Below are 26,909 nucleotides of genomic sequence, written 5' to 3' on the forward strand. Positions count from 1 at the left end.
ACCAAGTACGATTGCATAGTTTTTGCCACTTTGTGCATGCTAGTCAGTATAATATATTTTCAAAGTCAATGCTTTCAAAGAATGACGAAGTGCAATAGCCACCAGGGCTTGATACATCGAGAGAACACCAAATTCGCTATGGCGGAAGTAAGGTACTAAAGCTGATGAAATATAACCAAATAATTCTAAATTTTGTGATTGAATTTTCTCATTTTGAGAGTACTCTAGGAGCGATCTATTTTAGTTGCTAAAAAACATTCAACAGCGTAGATCGCAAAAGTATTTCTTTATTTACGACAATCGGTTTCGACACACTTTGCCGTCATCTTCAGGTCTGAAAAATCTTTTTGTTATGAAACTTGTTCATTTTACATTGAACATCACACCAAGTTGTCGTGCGGATAAATATCACCACATTGCAAAAGGCTTGTCATAACTAAAACATTTAAATACAAGGAGCTTTATATTTTTAAATATTGTTATTATACATCTTTTATAACGTGCCATTCTGCCACATTTGAATTTCTGTTGACAGATTTGCTCTTTACCGCGCAGGAGAATGGTCGCTAGGGGGACGCGCAGCGTGAACCGTTCACAGATTCTTTTTTGGCATTTTGTTCTTTATTGTGCATTGTACTTGGACGTAGCGCACGTCACATGACATCCGTTGAAGTTAGTTGTTGATCACTTTTATTTTCTATTACAGACGCCACCCAGCAATCTGACCGAACACGCTGAGCTACTGTCTCGGTGGTTTGGTTGTAGTCCATACAGCGAGCAACGAAGTACTTGACACCAGATTTGCGCTCTGCCAAAACAACAGTTCGGTAGTTATGGTACACTATATAAACGATGTAGTAAACGTAGGATTACTGGTACTCTTGGTTGAACTGGAAGGTAAAGAAACATAAATGAACGTATAAGCGAGAAAATGGAAGCCGATAACTTTTTTTTAGTCCATTGCGTATTTTATATCCTTAAAGAAAATAAATTGCAAAAATTAGTTGCTTGCGTAACTTCTGTACTTTTGCGTAACCAGAGCAATTAATTTTGATGCAACTACGGTTTAAATGCACAGATACATACAGAGGGGCCCAAAAAAATGTATCCAATGTTTAAAAGTTCATAACTGGCAACTGATTGACGGAATTGTCTCATCTTTGGTAGTGTAATAGTTTGTAATTCCGGCAATCGCCACACAAGCGTTGTATTGCGTTGTTTTGTTTTGTCGTATGACAGTCGCCAGGTAGTGTTTTATTCTTAGTTGCACCCAGTTACTCGAGTAAACATGGCTGGCGCAAGGCTTACATTCGATGAAAGGAAGTCAGTTTTGAAGTGGTATTTTAAGTACGAAACATTAATGAGGTTCAATGGCAATGGCGAAATGAGTATCAAACAGAGCCACCGACTTGATTAACGATTCGTCGCATACGAGACAAATTTGAAGCCGAAGGTTGTGTTCAAGATGTAAACAAACAACGATCTGGACGCCCTATAATAGCAACAAGTCCAGCTAACTCCCGTCGTGTGTTACAATTCACTCGCTCACCACTGAAGTCTGTGAGACAGTGTGCCCGTGAAACTGGGGTGAGTCGCTCATGTGTTCGGCGAATTTTTAAGCCAGCAAAGTGGAAGTGCTACATCCCAAGATTACTACACGTAATGAACGAGGACGACCCAGATCGTAGAATGGAGTACTGCGAGTGGTTTACTAACATGGTGCGCAACGATGAAGAGTTTGCAGTGATGATTGTGTGGTCTGATGAGGCACAGTTCAAACTCAATGGAACAGTAAATCGCCACAATTGCATCTACTGGGCCTCCGAAAATCCGTACGTCGATGGAGACAAAGCCGTGAATTTGCCAGGAGTAAATGAATTGGTGTGGGTTGTCTTACCGGGGCTTGATTGGGCCATTCTTCTTTGACGGCACAGTTACCGGTGAGGTGTACCTTCAGAAACTTCAGACATCCATTTTACCTGCCATCCGAGACTTGTACGGAAACGGAAGAGTTTACTTTTAACAGTATGGTGCCCCAGCTCACTACCAAAATCGTGTTAGGACGTATTTCGACGAAAATCTACCAGGAAGATGGATAGGCGGTAGAGGTGCTGTGGAGTATCCACCACGTTCCCCAGACGTAACTCCTCTGGACTTTTACCTGTGGGGAACACTAAAGGACGTCATTTGTCGACAAAAGCCACGCACATTGGCTGAACTTCGAGAATCCATCGTACATTCATGTGCGAATATCTAAATGAACACGTTGCAGTCAGGAGTTCGTGCTGCAGTTCGGCGGCATCGTTTGTGTGTGAATGTTAACGGTGAGCATTTCGAACACCTACAGTGATATCTTTTAGTTGGACTTTAAGCTACACTTTCACCAAAAATGAGAAAACTCCGTCAATTAGTTTGCGAGTTATGGACTTTTAAGCAGTGGATACATTTTCTTGGACCCCTTTGTATATATATAATTGTTGTTATTCTGTGCTCAATAAAACGTTCATTATGATCGAAGGCAAGAGTTTCCTTTTATTGCTGATAAATGCGACAGTTGCTTATGAATAACAGAAACGTGTTTTATGTAAGTTCGACGAAGTATTGAAGCAATGTTTAATATATTTTTGTTTTGCGTTTTTTAATTTTACCTTTTTGTTGGGGATGTTGCATTTTCTAGCTCTAAATTATAAATCTGGATTGTTTTCTGTATTTTTACTATTACACCAGTTCAAATGGTTCAAATGGCTCTGAGCACTATGGGACTCAACTGCTGAGGTCATTAGTCCCCTAGAACTTAGAACTAGTTAAACCTAACTAACCTAAGGACATCACAAACATCCATGCCCGAGGCAGGATTCGAACCTGCGACCGTAGCGGTCTTGCGGTTCCAGACTGCAGCGCCTTTAACCGCACAGCCACTTCGGCCGGCCTATTACGCCAGTCTGTTTCACGTTACAAATAAACAATTTTCGAATAAAACCTGAATTAACCATTGACAGTTCCAGTTTTACTGTAAATACTGTTTGTTCTTAAGTAACAGATTGGACGACAGCTCTGTGGAACAAAAATGTCCCGTAGGTTACTCGGCCATTTACATATACCCTCTCAGTTTCAAGACGGTTCAACGCTTCCGCTTTTTAGGAGAATATCGAACGACAATGTTCGCTTACGTAAAGTAAGAGATCGTTATAAGGTAACGCCCTTTTTTTTTATGTATGAATTTGGCCAGCTATGGATCGCATACAACTTAAGACTTATGGTGTTTCTTCCCAGTACTACTTCATTTTCTCTCCAACTACACGTCTTTGCTCATCAGTCCACACTCTCTTGGGTCGAGGTTTTGGATCATCATCTTCGTAGTTTGCGTTTTCTATCAGTAGCCTGAAGTGATTCCTGTCACGTATTATTTCTTCTGTAACAGCTATTTTGTTGGCGTCTTTCTTTACTGTTTCTATCCATCCTACAGTTTTTTTCAGCTTACTAACGTAATTAAAATTTTTCTTTGTAATCCGTGTTTCTTCCATTCTTTTTAAATGTCCATAAAATTTTAGCCGTCTCTTCCTCATTGTATCTGTGATCTTTTCTGTATTTTTGTATAAGTCTCCATTTCTCCTTTTCATCAACCGATTTTCCTTGTTTTTTCTCAGGACCTAGCACTTTTCTTAGTATTTTTCTCTCTCTTTTTTCTAGTTCTCTTAATTCGCCTTTCTTATTCAGTGTTGGGCACTCTGATCCATACGTTGCTTGTGTCCTAATAACTGAATTATAATTTTTAATCTTCGCTTGTGTGGATATTGATTTCTTATTGTAGTAGTTTTGTGTTAATTTGTATGTAAATTCTAACTTTTTTACTCTTTCTTTATTTGTTGTGTTATTCAGTCCATTGGCTTGGATCCACTCCCCGAGGTATCTGAATCTATCAACTCTTTTAATTTTTCCATACTTTGTTTTCATAAACTTTTCTGTATTATGTTTGTGTTCTATATACTCGGTTTTTTCATAGGATGTTTTTAGCCCAGTCTTTTCAGCAATCTCGTGTAACAGATCAAGCATAACTATTGCGTCTGTTCGGTTTTCAGTTATCAATGCCATATCATCCGCAAAGGCTAAACATTTCACTTCAAATTTGTTCTTTCCTTGGCCCATGTTTATACCCTTTGTGCCTCTGTTTTTTAATGTGTTTTCCCATGTTTTTACTACTTTGTCTAAAACCAAGTTAAAGAGGATTGCTGACAGTCCGTCTCTTTGTCGAACTCCTGCTTTAATTTTGAATAGTTCAGAAATTTCGCCTTGAAACTTAACTCTTGATGATGTATCTGTGAGCGTTTGTTCAACAAGTCTTCTGGTGTTTTCATCTATCCCCGATTCATAAAGTATCTGGAATAGTGCTTTTCTGTCAACCGACTTCTTGAAGTCTACGAAAGTAACTACTGTATTTTTATTTTGTATAGCTCTCACTCTCAAAATTGTTTTTAAATTGGCCGGTCGGTGTGGCCGTGCGTTTCTAGGCGCTTCAGTCTGGAACCGCGTGACCGCTACGGTCGCAGGTTCGAATCCTGCCTCGGGCATGGATGTGTGTGATGTCCTTAGGTTGGTTAGGTTTAAGGAGTTCTAAGTTGTAGGGGACTGATGACATCCGCTGTTAAGTCCCATAGTGCTCCGAGACATTTGAACCATTTTTTGTTTTTAAATTAAGAATCTGTTATGCACATGATCTACCTTTTCTAACGCCCTGTAGGTATGCAACTCGTCAAACATACAGGTAATGGGGGTATGATCATAGCTGGCCAAAGCTGCTAGCAAAATTACCATAGTGTACACTTACTTGTGGTAGTCTAAGGTCGTTTACGATAGTTTTACAACTCTACTTCACACCTGACCAAGACATCTAGGGGAGTTGTCAAATATCGTCCTTACACGATATTCGACAAGTTCCCTAGATTTCTTGGTCAGGTGTGAAGTACAGTTTTAAAACTATCTTAGGCTGCCATGGACTACCGTAAATAAGGGTGGACTATGGTAGTTCTCCTAGCAGCCCTGTAAACCGAGATACTTGTGAACTATATTCAATTTATCGCTCGGATAACATTTACCTTCGTCTCAGATAGAAACTAAAGCGTGTTAGATTCAGTGCGTGGACTATTTGCTGTAAACGCAAACCCTTGTAAACTGTATTTGAAGTGCTCCAAGGCCAACGTTGTGCTTCGTCCCAGATAGAAACTACAACATGTTAGCTGGAGCGTGACCCGCCGGATGTGAGTGGTGGCTCCTCCTGTTATCCCCCCACGGCTCACGCCGCGCCGCTGAGAGCCCGTACATCACAGCGTGGGGTCGCCGGCGACCAGCTGCGATTGCGACAGGGCAGCATCGCTGCAAGGAAGCCGCGAGACCACTGCTGAGAGCTCAGTTCTCCCCCTGTGGCGAACAAACGAGTTACAGCCGGCTCTGGAGCTCCTAAAATAAAGGCCGCGCCCCACTCTGAGAGAGAAAGGAGAAGCACATGTTTCGCACATCTCTGTTACCGTTGCAATAGCTGAACACGGTGGTCCGACCAATGTATGTCTTCAATCGCTTTGTTTAAATCGTACACTGCAACATTTTGAATCCCGTGACTCCACTTCAGGTGTCTACTCTTCTTTCTACAGCGTCAATGCCGGCCGGTGTGGCCGAGCGGTTCTAGGAGCTTCAGTCTGGAACCGCGCGACCGCTACGGTCGCAGGTTCGAATCCTGCCTCGGGCATGGCTGTGTGTGATGTCTTTAGGTTAGTTAGGTTTAAGTAGTTCTAAGTTCTAGGGGACTGATGACCTCAGAAGTTAAGTCCCATAGTGCTCAGAGCCATTTGAACCATTTTTGAACAGCGTCAATGTAAGTCTTTTTGAATGTTTTGTTGGATCTTTTCTTGAATCTGGAGTTAACAATACCTATGCAGCACACACAAAAGCTATTCCGACAGAAGTAGAATAGAATACAGCGGGTTGGTTTAAAAAGAAAAATTCTTTGCAACAAAGCTTTCGGACTTATAAGTTTTGAAAGCGCTCATCGTAATAGATTAAGAAAACGGGTTTGTTTACTCTTGATAAATTGGAAACGTCTGGATGATACAAATTTTTTATAAGCTCAGCGGTTTTCCAGTCGCCTAGGGTCCAACTGAGGCGATGTACTGCTGTTTGCAACGCACTCGTGTCGGTCGTCTGTTCCCATAGCCCACTAACGCCAAATTTCACCGCACTGTCCTAAGGGATACGTCTATTGTATGTCCCTTTGAGGTACGCCGATGACATTCTAATTCTGTCAGAGACAGCAAAGGACCTGGAAGAGCAGCTGAACGGAATCGACAGTGTCTTGAAAGGAGGATATAAGATGAACATCAACAAAAGCAAAACGAGGATAATGGAATGTAGTCGAATGAAGTCGGGTGATGCTGGGGGAATTAGATTAGGAAATGAGACAAAGTAGTAAAGGAGTTTTGCTATTTGGGGAGCAAAATAACTGATGATGGTCGAAGTAGAGAGGATATAAAATGTAGACTGGCAATGGCAAGGAAAGCGTTTCTGAAGAAGAGAAATTTATTAACCTCGAGTGTAGATTTAAGTGTCAGGAAGTCGTTTCTGAAAGTATTTGTATGGAGTGTAGCCATGTATGGAAGTGAAACATGGTCGATAAATAGTTTGGACAAGAAGAGAATAGAAGCTTTCGAAATGTGGTGCTACAGAAGAATGCTGAAGATTAGATGGGTAGATCACACAACTAATGAGGAGGTATTGAATAGGATTGGGGAGAAGAGGAGTCTGTGGCACAACTTGACAAGAAGAAGGGATCGGTTGGTAGGACATGTTCTGAGGCATCAAGGGATCACCAGTTAACATTGGAGGACAGCGTGGAGGGTAAAAATCTAGAGGGAGACCAAGAGATGAATACACCAAGCAGATTCAGAAGGATGTAGGTTGCAGTAGGTACTGGCAGATGAAGAAGCTTGCACAGGATAGAGGAGCATGGAGAGCTGCATCAAACCAGTGTCAGGACTGAAGACCACAACAACAACAACAACAACAACAATGTCCCACATTGATTTCTGTGGTTATGTCACGCAGAGCTGCTTGTCTGTTAGCACTGACAACTCTGCGGAAACGCCGCTGCTCTCGGTTGTTAAGTGAAGGCCGTCGGCACTGCGTGGTCCGTGGCGGGAGGTACTGCCTGAAATTTGGTATTCTCGGTACACTCTTGACACTGTGGATTTCGGAATACTGAATTCCCTAGCGATTGGAATGGCCCATGCGTCTAGCCCCAACTACCATTATGCGTTTAAAATTTGTTAATTCCCGTCGTGCGGCCATAATCACCACGTCCGTGACCTTTTCCCATGAATCACCTGGGTACAAATGACAGCTCCGCCAATGAAATGGCCTTTTATACCTTGTGTATGCCATACCACCGCCGTCTGTTTACGTGCATATCGCTGCCCCAAGAGTTTTGTCACCTCAATGTATATTCTGTGCACTTTGCTTCGTTTCTTTGGGGTAGACACTTTTGTCTCAATCCGCTCAGCATTTTGTCTTTCGGGCCTTAAATTGCGCAATTTCGACTTACTCAACTTTCAACATTTTGGTTGCACATTCCGGCACCTCCGTCTACACTACCACTCCTTCCTGCATGTGTTCGTCAATAAATGGTCTGATGTTAACGGCCTACGGTCACACAAGTACGTTTTTCACACAGCTGCCCTTGTTTCACGCAACACGCTCTGCACATTCAGTGGTGGCCGCAAGTGTGGTTTTCTCTCGCAGCTTGGAGCCCACGAATTACGATCGGAGGTGTCTCGGTATAAGATTTGCAAACGTTCACTGTGCACAGTTAGTATTAACTACGAACTGATTTCGATAAATAAGAATGTGGTCCCCTCATTATCTGCTGCGATAGTTGTGAACAGGCATCGACAACGATGTCGTGAAGGAAAATACTGGGTTAAGCGCGACTGCTCCTACAAGCAAACTGAATGCTAATCCATACAAGTTCATAGAATACTACAGAATGTCTGTCGACTCACTTGAAATGATTTTGAGCATGGTTAGAGGCAGAATTTCTAAAAGAAATACAACCATGAGGGAATAATTCAGTGCAGCATAACGGTAACTTTAAGGTACCTTCTATTTTTCTGAGTACATGCTGCTCCAGAAAGTTATGTCGATTTTTGCGCAGCGCGGTTTTAAAGTCGGTGGCGACACGTTTTGCAGACACATGTGGAGAGAGTTAATTTGTCGATAAACACGTTGATATTATACGAATCACATTAATTTATTAGTAACTAATGTAACTCATGAAAGGACCTCTAATAGAATTTAGGCAAATCGCCAGTCGCCACATTGCGCTGCTGGAAAGGTAACAGATTTTCAGTCATCCAGTACCGCCATTCTTCATAGATCGGCCCCTTCCTTAGTCATTTTGCACTTCCTGTCGATGTCATTTTTGAGACGTTTGTCTTCCTTTTTGCCTGCTTCGTTTATTGCATTTTTATATTTTCTCCTTTCATCAATTCAACATCTCTCGTGTTACGCAAGGATTTCTACTAGCCCTCGTCATTTTACCCACTTGATCCTCTGCTGCCTTGACTATTTCATCTCTCAACGCTACCCATTATTCTTCTACGGTATCCCTTACCACAGTTCTTTTCAATCGTTCTGTAACGCTCTCTCAAACCCTCAACAAACTCTGGTTCTTTCAGTTTATCCAGGTCCCGTCTCCTTCAACTCCTACCTTTTTGCAGTTTCTTCAGTTTTAATCTACAGTACTTAACCAATTGTGGTCAGAGTCCATATGTGCCCCTGGAAATGTCTGACAATTTAAAACCTTGAGTGGGTAGAAATTATCTCCAAATGCTGTTACAGAGGTATGAATTCAACAGTCCAGTAGATACGGCTACACGGCCGGAGTGGCTGAGTGGTTCTAGGCGCTTCAATCTGGAACCGCGCGACCGCTACGGTCGCAGGTTCGAATCCTGCCTCAGGCATGGATGTGTGTGATGGCCTCAGGTTAGTTAGGTTTAAGTAGTTCTAAGTAATAGGGGACTGATGACCTACGCTGTTAAGTCCCATAGTGCTCAGAGCCATTTGAACCATTCAGATACGGCTGCACAATATTGTGACAAACTGGAGAGACAAGAATTGACATGGTTTCAGCTATATATCTCTATCTTACCATTATATAATCTATCTGAAACCTTCCGGTGTCTCCAGGCCTCTTCCACGTATACAACCTTCTTTCATGATTCTTAAACCAAATGTTACCTATGATTACGTTGTGCTCTGTGCAAAATTCTACCAGACGGCTTCCTCCTTCATTCTTTACCCCCACCCCATATCCTCCTACTATTACTTTTCCTTCTCTTCCTTTTTCTTCTCTTCCTTTTCCTACTATCGAATTCCAGTCCCCCATGACTACGAAATTTTCGTGTCTCTTAACTATCTGAATACTTCCTTTTATCGCATCATACATTTCTTCAATCTCTTCATCATCTGCAGAACCAGCTGGCTTATAAACTTGTACTACTGTGGTAGGCATGGGCTTCGTGTTTATCTTGGCTACATTTTTATCCGTTTCTTGTTTTATGAGGTGTTTTGCTTGTTCCTATTTCTTTTTCGGTTCTCTAGTGAGAAACTACTGACTTTGTACGTCTATATTTCTTGAATTATTGGTCATAATGTCATAAGGGGGTTAACACGATCGTTTGCGCATATGCTATAGCTAACGAGATTCACCACCCCTTTCGCGAGGTGGTCGCTCAAAATTGAGCCCACACCAATACAGCTGACCCCAGCCGAACCGTCTGCACAGCTACGGTCAGAGTAGTTTTGTGTGCGCAGAAACGGCGCCCACTAATTTGAAGGATAAGATGGCTACACTAGTCACGTGATCGAGTTAGTTCCTGATAGGGCCGTGTCTATAGTTCAGATTGTCGAGCAAATGCAGTCTGGAGACAGTAACAGCAGTATCCTAGTGCACTAAGCAACGATATAAGTGTGTGTGTGTGTTTTGGGGATTATGGGCGCTCAACGTCGAGGTCATCAGCGCCTTGACACACAGTAAAAGGCACTAATGCGGACAGACATAGTAAAACCGAAGCACACACGCAAAGAAAGCAGGAAAAGAAGGAAAATGCTACATAAGAAAGTAAAATATAAGGAAAGCGAAAAAGTAGCAGCAAGAATGCGACAGGAAAGTGTCACTGGCTGGCCACTTACATAAAATATGGGCAAGCTTGTCACAAAGTGAGCAAATTAAGACCCTCTCTCTAAAATCTTTGTAAAAACATTTTACAAGGCACAAGACTTTAAAAATTTAACCACATTCGTCCGAGTGTTTCCTAAAAGAAATGGCAGATCCACTGGCAAGGCAGCCGCGGTCCGCTGGTCAGAAAATAAAAAGCAATCCAATAAAACGTGGCTCACAGTGACCTCGACGCCACAAGCACCACACATTGGAGGCTCCTCTCGCCGTAGGAAGCCATGCGTCATAGGACTGTGGCCTATCCGAAGCAGAGTGAGGAGAACCTCGTCTCGTGGTTCAAATGGCTCTGAGCACTATAGGACTTAACATCTATGGTCATCAGTCCCCTAGAACTTAGAACTACTTAAACCTAGCAAACCTAAGGACAGCACACAACACCCAGTCATCACGAGGCAGAGAAAATTCCTGACCCCGCCGGGAATCGAACCCGGGAACCCGGGCGCGGGAAGCGAGAACGCTACCGCACGACCACGAGCTGCGGACAACCTCGTCTCGTCTACGGGGCTGGAAGAAGTACACCACACACGCGTTGTGGGCTTGACTAAACGGAGCTTATTGTCAGTCATTTCCAGCCAATCATGTTCCCACCGCCGGCCGCGGTGGTCTAGCGGTTCTAGGCGCTCAGTCCGGAGCCGCGCGACTGCTACGGTCGCAGGTTCGAATCCTGCCTCGGGCATGGATGTGTGTGATGTCCTTAGGTTAGTTAGGTTTAAGTAGTTCTAAGTTCTAGGGGACTGATGACCATAGATGTTAAGTCCCATGGTGCTCAGAACCATTTGAACCATGTTCCCACCGGCGCATGACTTTTGAGCTCAACAGCGAGGTGAGTGCGTGCAGAGAGGAGATGTTATTGTTGTGGTCTACAGTCCTGAGACTGGTTTGATGTAGCTCTCCATGCTATTCTATCCCGTGCAAGCTTCTTCATCTCCCAGTACCTTCTGCAACCTACATCCTTCTGAATCTGCTTAGTGTATTCATCTCTTGGTCTCCCTCTACGATTTTTACCCTCCACGCTGCCCTCCAATACTAAATTAGTGACCCCTCGATGTCTCAGAACATGTCCTACCAACCGATCCCTTCTTCTAGTCAAGTTGTGCCACTAGCTCCTCTTCTCCGCAATTCTATTCAATACCTCCTCATTAGCTATGTGGTCTACCCATCTAATCTTCAACATTCTTCTGTAGCACCACATTTCGAAAGCTTCTATTCTCTTCTTGTCTAAGCTATTTATCGTCCACGTTTCACTTCCATACATGGATACACTCCATACAAATACTTTCAGAAACGACTTCCTGACATTTAAATCTATACTCGATGTTAACAAATTTTTCTTCTTCAGAAAGAGAGATAGCACACTGAAATACTTGCGGATCGAGACACGCCTCCTTGCCTACGCGATCTGCCCTTTCGTTCCCAGCAATGCCGACGTGCCCCGGAACCCAGTCGCTGTAGTTGGAGGAGGGCATCCTGGATGGTCTGGACTATTTTATCTGCTGGATACAAACGTTGCAATGAGTGAAGAGCACTTGGTGAATCGGAACAAGGAATTTAGGACAGGAAGAATGTCTCATCTGCTCCAGTGCCCGGGAGATCGCAGACAATTCTGCATCAGTGAAAGTCTGAGGCCGTCGAACCTTGAGGACACGATCCGGAAAAAGCAACAGAGCCTTGTTTCGACCCATCCGTAAAAACAGCTACATAGTCGTGGTGCTCAGATAGAATGTTGCATTAAAAGCGGTAGCAGGAGTGCTATCTCTCTTGTACTGCACCAGATCCAAAATCTCTGGGCCTCTCCAGTAACAACTGCGGGGCAGGCGGCGTACGCACCTGTTGACGGCGGCGCCGTAGGTGCGCGTGCATGGCGCGGCGGGCGCCATGGAGAGGAAGACGGCAGAGTAGTTGCGCGCCAGGCGCACGATCTCCTCGCCCGCAGACCGGCCCGCCACCACGGCGCTCGTGTTGCCTGCAACACAACACCACAAACCTGGTAGTGTCACGATAAACTTGGCTTCAAATCGTGGCTTTGAATACAGGGCGACAATTACTGAAATACATGAAAAACACCCAACAAAAACGTAAATTACACTACAGGCCATTAAAATTGCTACACCAAGAAAAAATGCAGATGATAAACGGGTATTCATTGGACAAATATATTGCACTAGAACTGACATGTGATTACATTTTCACGCAATTTGCGTGCATAGATCCTGAGAAATCAGTACCCAGAACAACCATCTCTGGCCGTAATAACGGCCTCGATACGCCTAGGCATTGACTCAAACAGAGCTTGGATGGTGTGTACAGGTAGAGCTGCCCATGCAGCTTAAACACGGTACCACAGTTCATCAAGAGTAGTGACTGGCGTATGGTGACGAGCTAGTTGCTCGGCCACCTTTGACCAGACGTTTTCAGTTGGTGAGAGATCTGGAGAATGTGCCGGCCAGGGCAGCAGCCGAACATTTTCTGTATCCAGAGAGGCCCGTACAGGACCTGCAACATGCGGTCGTGCATTGTCCTGCTGAAATGTAGGGTTTCGCAGAGATCGAATGAAGGGTGGAGCCACGGGTCGTAACACATCTGAAATGTAGCGCTCACTGTTCAAAGTGCCGTCAATGCGCGAACAAGAGGTAACCGAGACGTGTAGCCAATGGCACCCCATACCATCACGCCGGGTGATACGCCAGTATGGTGATGACGAATACACGCTTCCAATGTGCGTTCACCGCGATGTCGCTCAACACGGATGCGACCATCGTGACGCTGCAAACAGAACCTGGATTCATCCGAAAAACTGACTTTTTGCCATTCATGCACCCAGGTTAGTCGTTGAGTACACCATCGCAGGCGCTCCTGTCTGTGATGCAGCGTCAAGGGTAACCGTAGCCATGGTCTCCGAGCTGATAGCCCGTGCTGCTGCAAATGTCGTCGAACTGTTCGTGCAGATGGTTGTTGTTTTGCAAAAGTCCCCATCTGTTGACTCAGGGATCGAGACGTGGCTGCACGATCCGTTACAGTCATGCGGATAAGATTCCTGTCATCTCGACTGCTAGTGATACGAGGCCGTTCGGATCCAGCACGGCGTTCCGTATTACCCTTCTGAACCCACCGATTCCATATTCTGGTAACAGTCATTGGATCTCGACCAACGCTAGCAGCAATGTCGCGATACGATAAACCGCAATCGCGAGAGGCTACAATCCGACCTCTATCAAAGTCGGACACGTGATGGTAAGCATTTCTCCTCCTTACACGAGGCAACGCCGGTCAACTGATGTTTGTGTATGAGAAATCGGTTGGAAACGTTCATTATGTCAGCACGTTGTAGGTGTCGCCACCGCCGCTAACCTTGTGTGAATGCTCTGAAAAGCTAATCATTTGCATATCACAGCTTCTTCTTCCGGTCGGTTAAATTTCGCGTCTGTAGCACGTCATCTTCGTGGTGTAGCAATTTTAATGGCCAGTAGTGTAGTTTCAAGCTACGGCGTGCACACACTTTATTCAACATGTAAACGTCAATACAGATGTTCCGATTTATGTTATGACATGTTCGATACGCTTGCCGTCATTGGCGATGATGTGGCGCAGACGAACAGCGAAATTCTGCACGACCCGCTGAAGTGTCTGAACATCGATGCTCCTGAATGGCTGTTTTGAGCTCAGCAATAGTTTTGGGGTTGTTGCTCTACGCCTTGTCTTCAATACAGCGCCAGAAAAAGCAGTAGTATGTGTTCTGACCCGAAGAATATGGCGGCCAATCGAGGTCCATGCCAGAGTCAGAATATGGTCCCCATAGTGCTTCTCCAGGACATCAAACTCTCTCCTGCTTCTATGGGGTCGAGCTCAGTCTTGCATGAACCGCATCTTGCCGAAATCGGTGTTACTTTGAGTAATGGGGACGAAATCATCTTCCAAAACCTTCACGTACCGTTCGGTAGCCGCCGTGCCCTGAAAGAATATTGCATTTCGCACCGATTATTCCTTGACTGCACACTGCACACTGCACACCACACAGTCAGCAGTTGAGGGTAAAGATACTTTCTGAACTCAAAATGCTGATTCTCACAAGGGAACCTCCTCATCGCACCCCCCTCAGAATTATTAAGTTGGTACAGTGGATAGGCCTTGAAAAACTGAACACAGATCAATCGAGAAAACAGGAAGAAGTTGTGTGGAACTATGAAAAAATAAGCAAAATATACAAACTTAGTAGTCCATGTGTAACATAGGCAACATACAGGTGAGTGTAAACTCATGAGCGCCGTGCCTCGTCGGGCAGCGTATGCAGCTGCGGAACGATAGGTCCTTGGTTCAAGTCTTCCCTCGCGAGAAAATTTTAATTTTTTCTTTTCAGACAATTATCAAAGTTCAGGCACTCACATATAATCAACTTCACTCTCCAAAATTCCAGGACATGTTCAGATTTGCTTGGACATATGCAGGATTTGACGGTCTACACACGGAAAAATTTGAAAATGTTAAAAACATGTTTTTGACAGAGCACAGACAAAACTGTGCGACTGTGAAACTGTGCATCCATTTGTTGCAGTTTATGTGACAAACTCTTATGTTTTCACACTTTTTTGGGAGTGATTATCACATCCACAAGAAAACCTAAATTGGACAAGGTAGAAGAATCTTTTTACCCATTCGCCAAGTGTACAAGTTAGGTGGGTCGACAACATATTCCTGTCATGTGACGCACATGCCGTCACCAGTGTCGTATAGAATATATCAGACGTGTTTTCCTGTGGAGGAATCGGTTGACCTATGACCTTGCAATCAAATGTTTTCGGTTTCCATTGGACAGGCACGTCCTTTCGGCTACTAATCGCACGGTTTTGCTGTCCGGCCGCAAAACACAGACACTAAACTTATTACACTGAACAGAGACGTCAATGAACGAACGGACAGATCATAACTTTGCAAAAATAAAGAAAGTAAACTTTTCACTCTAGGGAAGATTTGAACCAAGAACCTCTCGCTCCGCAGTTGCTCACGCTAACCACGTGACCACGGCGCTCCTGAACTCGAACTCTCCTAGATGATGCTTATCTTGCACATGGACTACTCAGTTTGTATATTTTGCTTAGTTTTTTCATAGTTCCACACAACTTCTTCCTGTTTCCTCGATTGATCTGTGTTCAGTTTTTCAAGGCCTATCCACTGTGCCAACTTATAGCTAAATCTGAGGGGGGTGCGATGGGGAGGTTCCCTTGTCAGTCCCCCAAATACGCCAATTTTGCTTATTGACGAACCCATTCAAATGAAACAGGGCGTTCGTCGCTAAATCAAACCATGCATGCGCATACTAATTACCATCATGCCCCGTGGCAAACTGTGCAGTTTGAACGTCCTAACGCAAACCGTTCAGAAGTTATGACGATGAAGTTATGACGATGAAGTTATGACGATGAAGTTATGACGATGAAGTTATGACGATGAAGTTATGACGATGAAGTTATGACGATGAAGTTATGACGATGAAGTTATGACGATTTTATTTCATGTAGTTCAGTAATTGTCACCCTGCATGAGCCGCTGACAGCCAGTGTGATACAACTCAGTTTTTACCACTTCTCAGAAATGAAATGTTTTGCGTTTCGTTTAATGTAAATTCTTGCTTTATAATGAATCGTGATTCATTTGATGAAATGTACAAATGAAATACTGTAACTACATTATAGTTATTTGTACCTTAAATTCCTTTTTATAGTCTCTAAAATTGGAGTACCACTTTTCCTCTCAGAAATTTACCCATAGTGAAAGATAAAGTGGTAGAACTCGAGCGTTGCACCACTCTTCTTATAATCGTTTTTATGATGTTGAATGCCTGAGAAGCAATACGCTGTCTTTTAATCTCCATAACTGCAATTTATTTATAGAACATAAACGTAATGTGATACAGTAAATGTGAGTCTGCACTTATTGCCCCCATTATCTACTTTTCTCTCACACATTGACCTAAAATAATAGCGTTATTGGTTCCCGGGTTCGATTGCCGGCGGGGTCAGGGATTTTCTCTGCCTTGTGATGACTGGGTGTTGTGTGATGTCCTTAGATTAGTTAGGTTTAAGTAGTTCTAAGTTCTAGGGGAATGATGACCATAGATGTTAAGTCCCATAGTGCTCAGAGCCACTTGAACCATTTGAACCAATAGCGTTATTGTTCTTAATTATTAGAATGCTACCTACTGCGTCCAGTAGTTCAGCATTGCGTTCATATACGGATTATAAGTAAATTGTTGTTGCTAAATTTCGAAATTTCTTAAAATATGATTCGTGTCCTGCTGATATTTCAAGAGGCTTTATAATGGAGCATGTCTGTTTACTCGATTTTTCCGTCCACGTCATCTTCCTCTGCCAAGGAGTCAACATGTCCAGGTCCAGTTTCCTGAGCCGAACATTGCAGATGCCAGTTGGCTGAAGAAAACACGGTGCACCAGAGGGATGTACAGGAGAAGTGTTCTAATGTTTTTGCCTCGGTGATAGGTCGCACAGCACTGTTGAGAGGGATGAGTTTTATGGTTTATCTATTTAATGTGAGATTTTACTGCTTGATTCGTTTAGGCTTTAAACCAGACTTCAACACAGAGTGCAAACTTCCCATATAAAGACGATTTCTGTTTTAATAACATCTGGATACCACAAATCTAAACAAAAGCTAATACTTACTAGCACTGTTACAATGACCGTTTGATTTTAGAGAGTAAATAAACACTTAAAATAACAGAAAAAAACCACGTGGTCTTGCCGCTTGACTTATGCCACTATCCCCGCCAACGCACTTCACTCTACCGTGAGAGTCCGCAGCTCGTGGTCTAGTGGCTAGCGTTGCTGCCTCTAGATCACGGGGTCCCGGGTTCGATTCCCGGCCGGGTTGGTGATTTTCTCTGCCCGGGGACTGGGTGTTTGTGTTGTTCTCATGATTTCATCATCACCATCATCATCATTCGTGACAGTGGCTAGACTGGAGTGTGAAAAAAATTGGACTGCGTAAAAATGGGGACTTTGTACGGGCGCTGATGACTACGCAGTTGAGCGCCCTACAAACCAATCATCATCATCATCTACCGTGAGAGGGAGAATGCATTTGGAGCTCTCAAATGGCTCCGTTTGGAGTTATCGTTATACCACTTCTCCACAGCAAATTGCCATGCATTGTGAGTAAACTGAGTGGTATAACTCAAAAACTAAATTTTTTTTGATTTAGACCACTTTGATTCTCAGCGGCTCATATATACTTCACACACACACATTATATATATAGGGTGAACCAAAACTCGCGCTCTCGGATACGACGGTGCAATTCCTTGCGTGTTAACAGTACGAGAATATATCTTCCAAAATTTCGTCCAGTCCACATTTTCCGTATAAAGTGTACGTCAGTGAAAGGCAATTTGGCAACACTGCAGTGGCATAAGCGACGAGTATCTCCATTCACAGCTGTGTAGCTGTGCTGCACAGTTAGTACCGTGGTGAGAATTTTCACTGCAATACGTGAGTTCGAGCCCGTGTCTAGATACAATTCTTTTTGATTTTATAGTATGTGGCGTGTTATTTGCTTTCTTAATAGTTGTACAGTAGGTGTTACACCGAACACAGGCAATTATTTAATATTAACACAGAAATTACTGACAAGTAGTTTTTATCATTCCACTTTTAAAGATCAGTTTTACCTTTACACATTTACTCTGTTCTCTACCACGCATAACGTCCCTATACGCTTTCCAGTCCATTGACAGTCTGTCAGTAATAGTGCATTTAAAATATTACAACTGACCCCAATAACTAAATTTAGCATGCAGTTTAACATCTTCTCGTTGATCAGATTTTAGTCATTTCTGTCCTATGGTAGTAATTTATTTCTAAGCCATTATTACACTTCTCGAATATGTCTGAGATGCCTGACCAATAATTGTTATCTGTATGTCCATCTTTTCAGAGATGGTTTCGGGACTCGGTTGTTCAGTACAGAATGTTCAACCACACCTTTCAGCCGTGTAAATTCCAAACTGTTATTTTACTTGGCTACTAGTTTCAGCAATTTACTACGCCATCGGCAGATGATGGTTGAACTGATCGCTGTATCAAGCGTAAATCTACACATACCAGTCTGGCCCCTATATTGACCGGCACCGAGGTTGGAATATTCCTACACGTCGGTCAGGAGGCCTGAAGATGGAGTAGTAAATCGCCGAAATTGGTTGCCAAAGAAAATAGTTTGGAAACTAAACGGCTCGGCTGAAAAATGTTTGATTTGACATTCTGCAATAATTGTTATGTTTTCTGAAATAAACCACTTTCAGCTATAGGTGAACTTTTACAGGAACACGACCTGTTTCGTGATTTAAAAAATCACATCTTCAGGTGTACATACGTCAGTGAAACATAAGTCCTGATATGGGGAGGAGGGGGATTCAGCCTTCTCAAAACCTAATACTGTTACCCGCACCAAGCATGGTGTTATAGTTGAGAAACTGACATGTTAGGAGCGCTTTTACTTCACACCGGGAAGCAGCGGACAGCGACCCTCCAACTGCCTCACCGTGCAGGGCCTTCCTCAGTCCCGCGCGGACGTCATGTCGTTTATAGCACGGCGCAGCTGACGTGATCCGCCTGCAGTTTCTCGGAAAAGGCAGAAGTCGGGTGAGTGAAGAACCGGCAAGTCGGGTTGCTTGCAGGTGCATTTCCTCTTAACGGCTGGCGATCTGCTTCTCTCTAGCAAACCAAGTCTGCGTGATATCTTATGGGACTTAACTACTAAGGTCATCAGTCCCTAAGCAAACACATTATTTAACCTAAATTATCCTAAGGACAAACACACACACCCATGCCCGAGGGAGGACTCGAACCTCCGCCGGGACCAGCCGCACAGTCCATGACTGCAGCGCCTAAGACCGCTCGGCTAATCCCGCGCGGCCAAACCAAGTATCTTCCATTTATAGCACCGATGCGTACTAGTCATCTGGTTGTTACTTTTGCGATAGGTGCTCGCTGAGAGAGAGAGAGAGAGAGAGAGAGAGAGAGAGAGAGAGATAATTAGTCCCTTTATATCATTACAACCACGTTGTATTTTTCACGACCAGATGTGTGCATGCTCGCAGCGACAGTAAAGAACAGTCTTCGTTGATCTATTATGGATCGTGGGACGACCGCTGGCATGAACTTCTTGATGTAATAATTTACCAACAGCCGTATGTATTGTAGAAATTTATTTATTCTTATGAACTTCTACGTGCTACCAGTTTCGGCATTATGACGAGTGGGGCCTGAAGATGGCATCAATGCAATGCCGAAACTGGTAGCACATAGAAGTTCATAAAAGAAAATCAATTTATACAATACATACGGCTGTTGGTAATTATTGCACCGAGAAGTAAAGAACAGTGGACGATCACGGTTGGAACCAGCAAAGTGACCGCCCCCTGCTACGTAATACAATTTCGCGTGTAAATATTCTTCTTCTGGAATTTCATCTCGCAGCACTAAGCAAAACGAAGTGCAAATTTTAGTGAATTTCCACCACTTACTGTGACTTTTCGCAGCCACTCTCAAAACAGTGCCTCTAGGCACCATGGGACTTAGCATCTGAGGCCATCAGTCCCCTAGAACTTAGAACTACTTAAACCTAACTAACCTAAGGACATCACACACATCCACGCCCGAGGCAGGATTCGAACTTGCGACCGTAGCAGCAGCGCGGTTCCGGATTGAAACGCCTAGAACCGCTCGGCCACAACGGCCGGCCGCAGCCACTCTCCCACACTAGCTAATTCGGCGGTGTTTATGACAATAGCTTTTGCTTGTTTTGTGCAACTGGATTTTTGTTTTTAACCAAAAATGTCTCGCTTAACTGTTTTAGGCATCTTCAGTGGCCTAAAAAGAAATGATTCCTTTCGTAATTTAATTTTGTTTTAATGTACGTAGTGTTTCATACCGCGATTTGTAAGTTACCTTTATACACTCATTACTTAAGATAAAGGATTTACATTGACATTCATGTCGTAGGTACTCAGTCTTTATGCTTCACTTTTAATAACGTGAATGTTAAGGTGACCTAAAAGCACGGGTGTGAAACGCTACTTATCTCGGAACAATATATTTATATTTTGGGAAACAATTACTCTTTTGTATACGTTTGTGTGTCCATGACAGCTGTGAATTTCTTGAAGGAAGTCATTTTTCGGTATAGACTGTTCCTTTATTTTCAAATAATCAATGTATTTCATAATTTAGCAGTTAGCTAATTTCGCCTCTTTGGGCATTATCATACTACATCAAGGAAAAAATTGTTATACATACAATCTGAGTCGTCTGCCCCTTCCGCTGCCGTTTTATTCAATCCGCATTGTTGTATCTGACATTCAAAAACCACGCCCGAAATTTTTATATTCTCTTGCTCGCTAATCGAAAATTATTAGCTCAACAGAACAATGAACAGGTGAAACTTCCTGGCAGATTAAAACGGTGTGTCGGACCGAGACTCGAACTCGGGACCTTTGCCTTTCGCGGGCAAGTGCTCTACCATCTGAGCTACCCAAGCACGTCTCACGCCATGTCCTCACAGCTTCACTTAAGCCAGTATCTCGTCTCCTGCTTTACAAACTTCACAGAAGCTCTCCCGCGAACCTTGCAGAACTAGCACTCCTGTAAGAAAGTTCGAGTCTCGGTCCGGCATGCTGTTTTAATCTGCCAGGAAGCTTCGTATCAGTGCACACTCCGCTGCAGAGTGAAAATCTCATTCTTGAAGTGAAAAGGTCTTTTTCTGTAAGGAAATTTGTTGTTCAATGTTTTAGCCCAGTACGTTTTCGCCAGAGGCCGTACATTTAGAGTTATTCAAGAAAAACGTACGAAATGACCTTCCACCCCAGTCTCTCACTCACCTTCCCACTCGGTCAGTATTTCTAGCATATCGTTCATCGCACTCCCGTCTACCACTGTACAACAATTTGCTAGTGCACAAATTATTTCGCACATTCGACCTTTTTTTGGGTTCATAATCTGGCCGAATTATGCCACCGATTTAGTCCAGACATTTGTGTAAATTTTACCTAACAGTTTTGTGAATATCAACAGCATAAAATAACGAATTACATGAAACTTCCTGGCAGATTAAAACTGTGTGCCCGACCGAGACTCCAACTCGGGACCTTTGCCTTTCGCGGGCAAGTGCTCTACCAACTGAGCTGTGAGTACCGGGCGTGAGTCGTGCTTCGGTACCTCAGTTGGTAGAGGACTTGCCCGCGAAAGGCAAAGGTCCCGAGTTCGAGTCTCGGTCGGGCACACAGTTTTAATCTGCCAGGAAGTTTCATATCAGCGCACACTCCGCTGCAGAGTGAAAATCTCATTCTGGAAACGAATTACATCTTTGTATTCGTCGGAACTTCTGACTACAAAACTACTCTGTTTTTATAAGGGTTAAGACTGGATCCAAGTGTCAACGTAACTAGTTTTAGCTTAACGTTTACAAACGTCGTTTTTGTTCCATTGTCCTCACGGGCACGTTTAAATTAATAATGATAACGAAATAGCCGACTATGCTGATGGCGTAATAGTTCAAACATTATGACACTAAAAAAGGTCAAATATCGGGAACTTCGTGTAGTCGTAAATTTTCGTACAGTTGTTGAAGAGAATGCCGTACTAGAAATCCTGACTGGTCAAGGATGAGTGCGGGGATGGAGGTTTGTCTGAAGTCTTTTTTTTTTTTTTTTTTTTTTTTTTGTTGGAAACACGCGAAAACCATAGCCTCCAGCGTAAACACATCCCAGCACAAAATTTAACAACATTAAATCTCCTATAAAACAAGCCAAATTCGTTTATTTCTGTATGACTAGTAGTTTGTGGGTAGCGAGAGAGAGAGTATACGAAAACCTAGCGAGTGGTTTTTAAAGACCAGATATTACATTGCGGGTTGCAGTAGACGGCAGCGGTAGGAGACAGCTGAATCGCCTTGTATAGCATGATATGTTCCACACATTCATGTGGAGAAAGAGCTATGTGACGACGTTCCTCATAGGAGTTCTGTACACCTAAAATGGAAAGGTGCAACCCTTATGCGGGTGTGTCCCTGTGGCGGCAACACCAAATTAAAGCCGGCTGGAGAGGCCGAGCGATTTTAGGCGCTTCAGTCTGGAACCACGCGACCGCTACGGTCGCAGGTTCGAATCCTGCCTCGGGCATGGCTGTGTGTGATGTCCTTAGGTTAATTAGGTTTAAGTAGTTCTAAGTTCTAGGGGACTAATGACCTCAGCAGTTGAGTCCCATAGTGCTCAGAGCCATTTGCACCACTTTGAACCAAATTAAAACATGTTATTGTGACTATTAACACACATAGCGTAGCCAGCGTTTAAGAAGTCTTGTTTTAACTGCAAATGGTATGGCGCATTTCCTAAACGTAGCTTATGATACTTTTTCTTTCTAATAGGTATAAGTAATGCTTCCATGTTTCAGTTGTGAAAAAAATTAGATTATACTGTCTATGGGTTTCATGATATTCTAATTCGAGCGGATTTAACAGCCGTTTGTAGCCTATGTACAAAATTAATTCTACGCCTTGCATCAGAGCGGTGTCTTGTTCCTCGTTGTGTCGTAAACATCTTACACAAACTTGACTGGCGCGGAACTAACCGTAACACATTCCGTGGAACAAAATAGAATTCCTGGTTTCGGGTACTATTCGTTCCCAGCAAAACAAACGCCTAAGCGCGCAGCGAATTGATTAGCAGAATCGATGTTTTCTGCATCGATTTCGAGAGTACTGCGTAAAAAGTAAAGGTTATCACACGGCCAAGTCTGCCAGCTGCGCTAAAGTTTGGTTGCTCCCTAAACATACTCTCGATGAATGTTCTTTTATCCCTATTTAAATTTAAATAATAAATACAAAACATTTATTTTTATGCATAGCAATAAATGAAAAAGGTCTGTGATGTATGTAACATATGCTGGCACATACAGCCAATAGAAAAACTTCTCCTGAATTTTCAATTTTACGAAATTTTGTTTTTAAAAACAAACATTAAGAGAACAGCAACAGGGTCTTCAAACTCCAACATGATTCACTACCAAATTATTTGCAAGTAGACGATGTGTTTCACGAAGAAGTTTAGATTATCCTTTCTCGAGCTTCGGTATCAAATTCTAATTTCAGTTTTGTTACCAAAAACATATTATTGCATATCTAAGAAAATTTCTCGTGTAGTTTTCGCGCAAAACTGAATATGTGGACTGCTTTTAACTGCTACACTTAACTTACTGTACTCTAATCGAAGTTAGTTTTGTATACAATAGTCATCCACTTACATTTTTAATCTCTGCATAGCATCCAAAATAACTTACGATCTAGTAATGATTTATGCAGCAGGGTTTCAGCAATATATACAAAGCGACAACTGGTGGTCGTAGTTACTGCTGCGGATATGTGATATCTGACGTTCCGCAAGGGAGTTCCTGATTTCTATAAATGATCTAGGTGATAATCTGAGCAGCGCCCTGAGACTGTTTGCAGATGACGCTGTAATGTACCGTCTAGTAAAATCATCAGACGATCAATTCCAATTACAAAATGATCTAGAGAGAATTTCTGTATGGTGCGAAAAGTGGCAATTGGTACTAAACAAAGAAAAGTGCGAAGTCATCAACATGGGTACTAAAAGAAATCCGATAAATTTTGGGTATGCGAGTAATCGCACAAATCTAGGAGCTGTCAATTCGACTAAATTACAATTGCAATTATGAGCAACTTAAATTGGAAAGATCACATAGATAATAATGTGGCGAAGGCGGAAGAAAGACTGCGCTTTGTTGGCAGAACACTTAGAAGATGCGACAAATCCACTAAAGAGAGAGCCTACATTACACTTGTCAGTCCTCTGCTGGAATACTGCTGCGCGGTGTGGGATGCTTTACAGGTAGAATTGACGGAGGACATCGAAAAAGTGCAAAGAATGGTAGCTCGTTTCGTGTTATCGCGCAATAGGGGTGATAGTGTCACTCATATGATATGCGAGTTGGGGTGTCAGTCACTGAAAGAAAGGTGGTTTTCTTTGCGGCGAGATTTAAATCGCCAACTTCCTCTTTCAAATGCGAAAATATTTTGTTGACACCCATCTAAGTAGGAAGAAATGATCATCGTAATAAAATAAGAGAAATCAGAGCTCTAACGAAAAGATTTAGGTGTTCCTTTTACCCACGCGCCATTCGAGAGATGAATGGCAGAGAAGTAGTATGAAAATGGTTCAATGAACCCTCTGCCAGGCACTTAAGTGTGAATTGCAGAGTAACCATGTAGATTTAGATGTAGACAGCTCTGAACCAGACGTCCTGTAGCGTGAATTTCACTGACCTCAAACCACTGCCATTTGCGACTTCAGTGGCGTCAAGCTAGTCCTCGTTATAGAGCAGGACGGAGGTCTCTTATGCTTACTAATGAAAACTTGTTCAGCCTCGGCGCCAGTGATGGCCGTGCTTTGGTTAGAAGGACGCCGGATGAGGCCTACAAGCAATCTGTCTGCGTGTTAGCCACACTGGATGTACAACTGGAGTTACGATCTGGGGTGCGATTTCATATGACAGCTAGAGCACTCTCGTGGCTATCTCACGTACCTTGACTGCAAATCTGTGCGTCGACTTGTTATGCTGCCATTCATGAACAGCATTCCAGGGGGGCGTTTACCAACAAGATAACGCTCACCCATATACCCCTGTTGTAACCTCATGTGCTCTACAGAATGTCTACATGTTTCCTTTGCCAGCTCCATCACCAAATCCGCCTCCAGTCGAGCACATATGGGAAATCATTCGACGACAACTCCAGCGTCATCGACAACCAGCATTAACTGACCCTGTACTGACCGACCAAGTGCAACAGGCATGGAACTACATCCCAGCATCTGTACAACACAACGCTTACACGTTTGCAAGCTTGCATTCGACATTTGCAATGGCTTACCTCACGCTCACATTAACCTGTGATCTTGCAATGTTAATCACTTACATATGTTACCGAGACAAGTGTACACTACTGGTCATTAAAATTGCTACAACAAGAAGAAATGCAGATGATAAATTGGTACTCATTGGACAAATATATTATACCAGAACTGACACGTGATTACATTTTCACGCAATTTGGGTGCATAGATCCTGAGAAATGAGTACCCAGAACAACCATCTCTGGCCGTAATAAGGGCCTTGATACGTCTGGGCATTGAGTCAGAGCTTGGATGGCGGGAACAGGTACAGCTGCCCATGCAAATTCAACACAATACCACAGTTCAACAAGAGTAGTGACTGGCGTATTGTGACGAGCCAGTTGCTCGGCCACCATTGACCAGACGTGAGAGATCTGGAGAATGTGCTGGCCACGGCAGCAGTCGAACATTTTCTGCATCCAGAAAGGCCGGTACAGGACCTGCAACATGCGGTCGTGGATTATCCTGCTGAAATGTAGAGTTTCGCAGGGATCGAATGAAGGGTAGAGTCACGGGTCGTAACATATCTGAAATGCAACGTCCACTGTTCAAACTGCCGTCGATGCGAACAAGAGGTAACCGAGACGTGTAGCCAATGGCACCCCATACCATCACCCCGGGCGATACGCCAGTGTGGCGAAGACGAATACACGCTTCCAATGTGCGTTCACCGCGATGTCGCTCAACACGGATGCGACCATCATGATGCCGTGAACAGAACCTGGATTCATCCGAAAAACTGACTTTTTGCCATTCATGCACCCAGGTTAGTCGTTGAGTACACCATCGCAGGCGCTCCTGTCTGTGATGCAGCGTTAAGGGTAGCCGCAGCCACGGTCTCCGAGTTGATAGTCCATGCTGCTGCAAACGTCGTCGAACTGTTCGTGCAGATGGTTGTTATCTTGCAAACGTCCCCATCTGTTGACTCAGGGACCGAGACGTGTCTGCACGATCCGTTACAGCCATGCGGATAAGATGCCTGTCATCTCGACTGCTAGTGATACGAGGCTGTTGGGATCCAGCACGGCGTTCCGTATTACCCTCTTGAACCCACCGATTCCATATTCTGCTAACAGTCATTGGATCTCGACGAGCGCGAGCAGCAATGTCGCGATACGATAAACCGCAATCGCGAGAGGCTACAATCCGACCTTTATCAAAGTCGGAAACGTGATGGTACGCATTTCTCCTCCTTACACGAGACATCACAACTACGTTTCACCAGGCAACGCCGGTCAACCGCTGTTTGTCTATGAGAAATCGGTTGGAAACTTTCCTCATGTCGGCCGACCGGAGAGGCCGTGCGGTTCTAGGCGCTATAGTCTGGAACCGAGCGACCGCTACGGTCGCAGGTTCGAATCCTGCCTCGGGCATGGATGTGTGTGATGTCCTTAGGTTAGTTACGTTTAATTAGTTCTAAGTTCTAGGCGACTGATGACCTCAGAAGTTAAGTCGCGTAGTGCTCAGAGCCATTTGAACCATTTCCTCATGTCAGCACGTTGTAGGTGTCGCCACCGGCTCCAACCTTGTGTGAATGCTCTGAAAAGCTAATCATTTGCATATAACAGTATAACAGTATCTTCTTCCTGTCGGTTAAATTTCGCGTCTGTAGCACGTCATATTCGTGGTGTAGCAATTTTAATGGCCAGTAAT

General features: G+C 43.7%; 1 protein-coding gene across 2 annotated transcripts in view; it reads right to left on the reverse strand.

Annotated features, from left to right (window-relative positions):
* Positions 1 to 26,909, reverse strand: part of LOC126412846 (protein goliath) — a 662,532-nt gene that overhangs the window by 82,659 nt on the left and 552,964 nt on the right. For both annotated transcript variants that reach the window (XM_050082697.1, XM_050082696.1), the window contains exon 3: positions 12,110 to 12,245. In XM_050082697.1, the coding sequence (XP_049938654.1) occupies positions 12,110 to 12,245 (136 nt within the window). The remainder of the gene's footprint in view (positions 1 to 12,109; positions 12,246 to 26,909) is intronic.

Source organism: Schistocerca serialis, chromosome 7, assembly GCF_023864345.2.
Source record: "Schistocerca serialis cubense isolate TAMUIC-IGC-003099 chromosome 7, iqSchSeri2.2, whole genome shotgun sequence".
Taxonomy (NCBI): Eukaryota; Metazoa; Arthropoda; class Insecta; order Orthoptera; family Acrididae; genus Schistocerca; species Schistocerca serialis.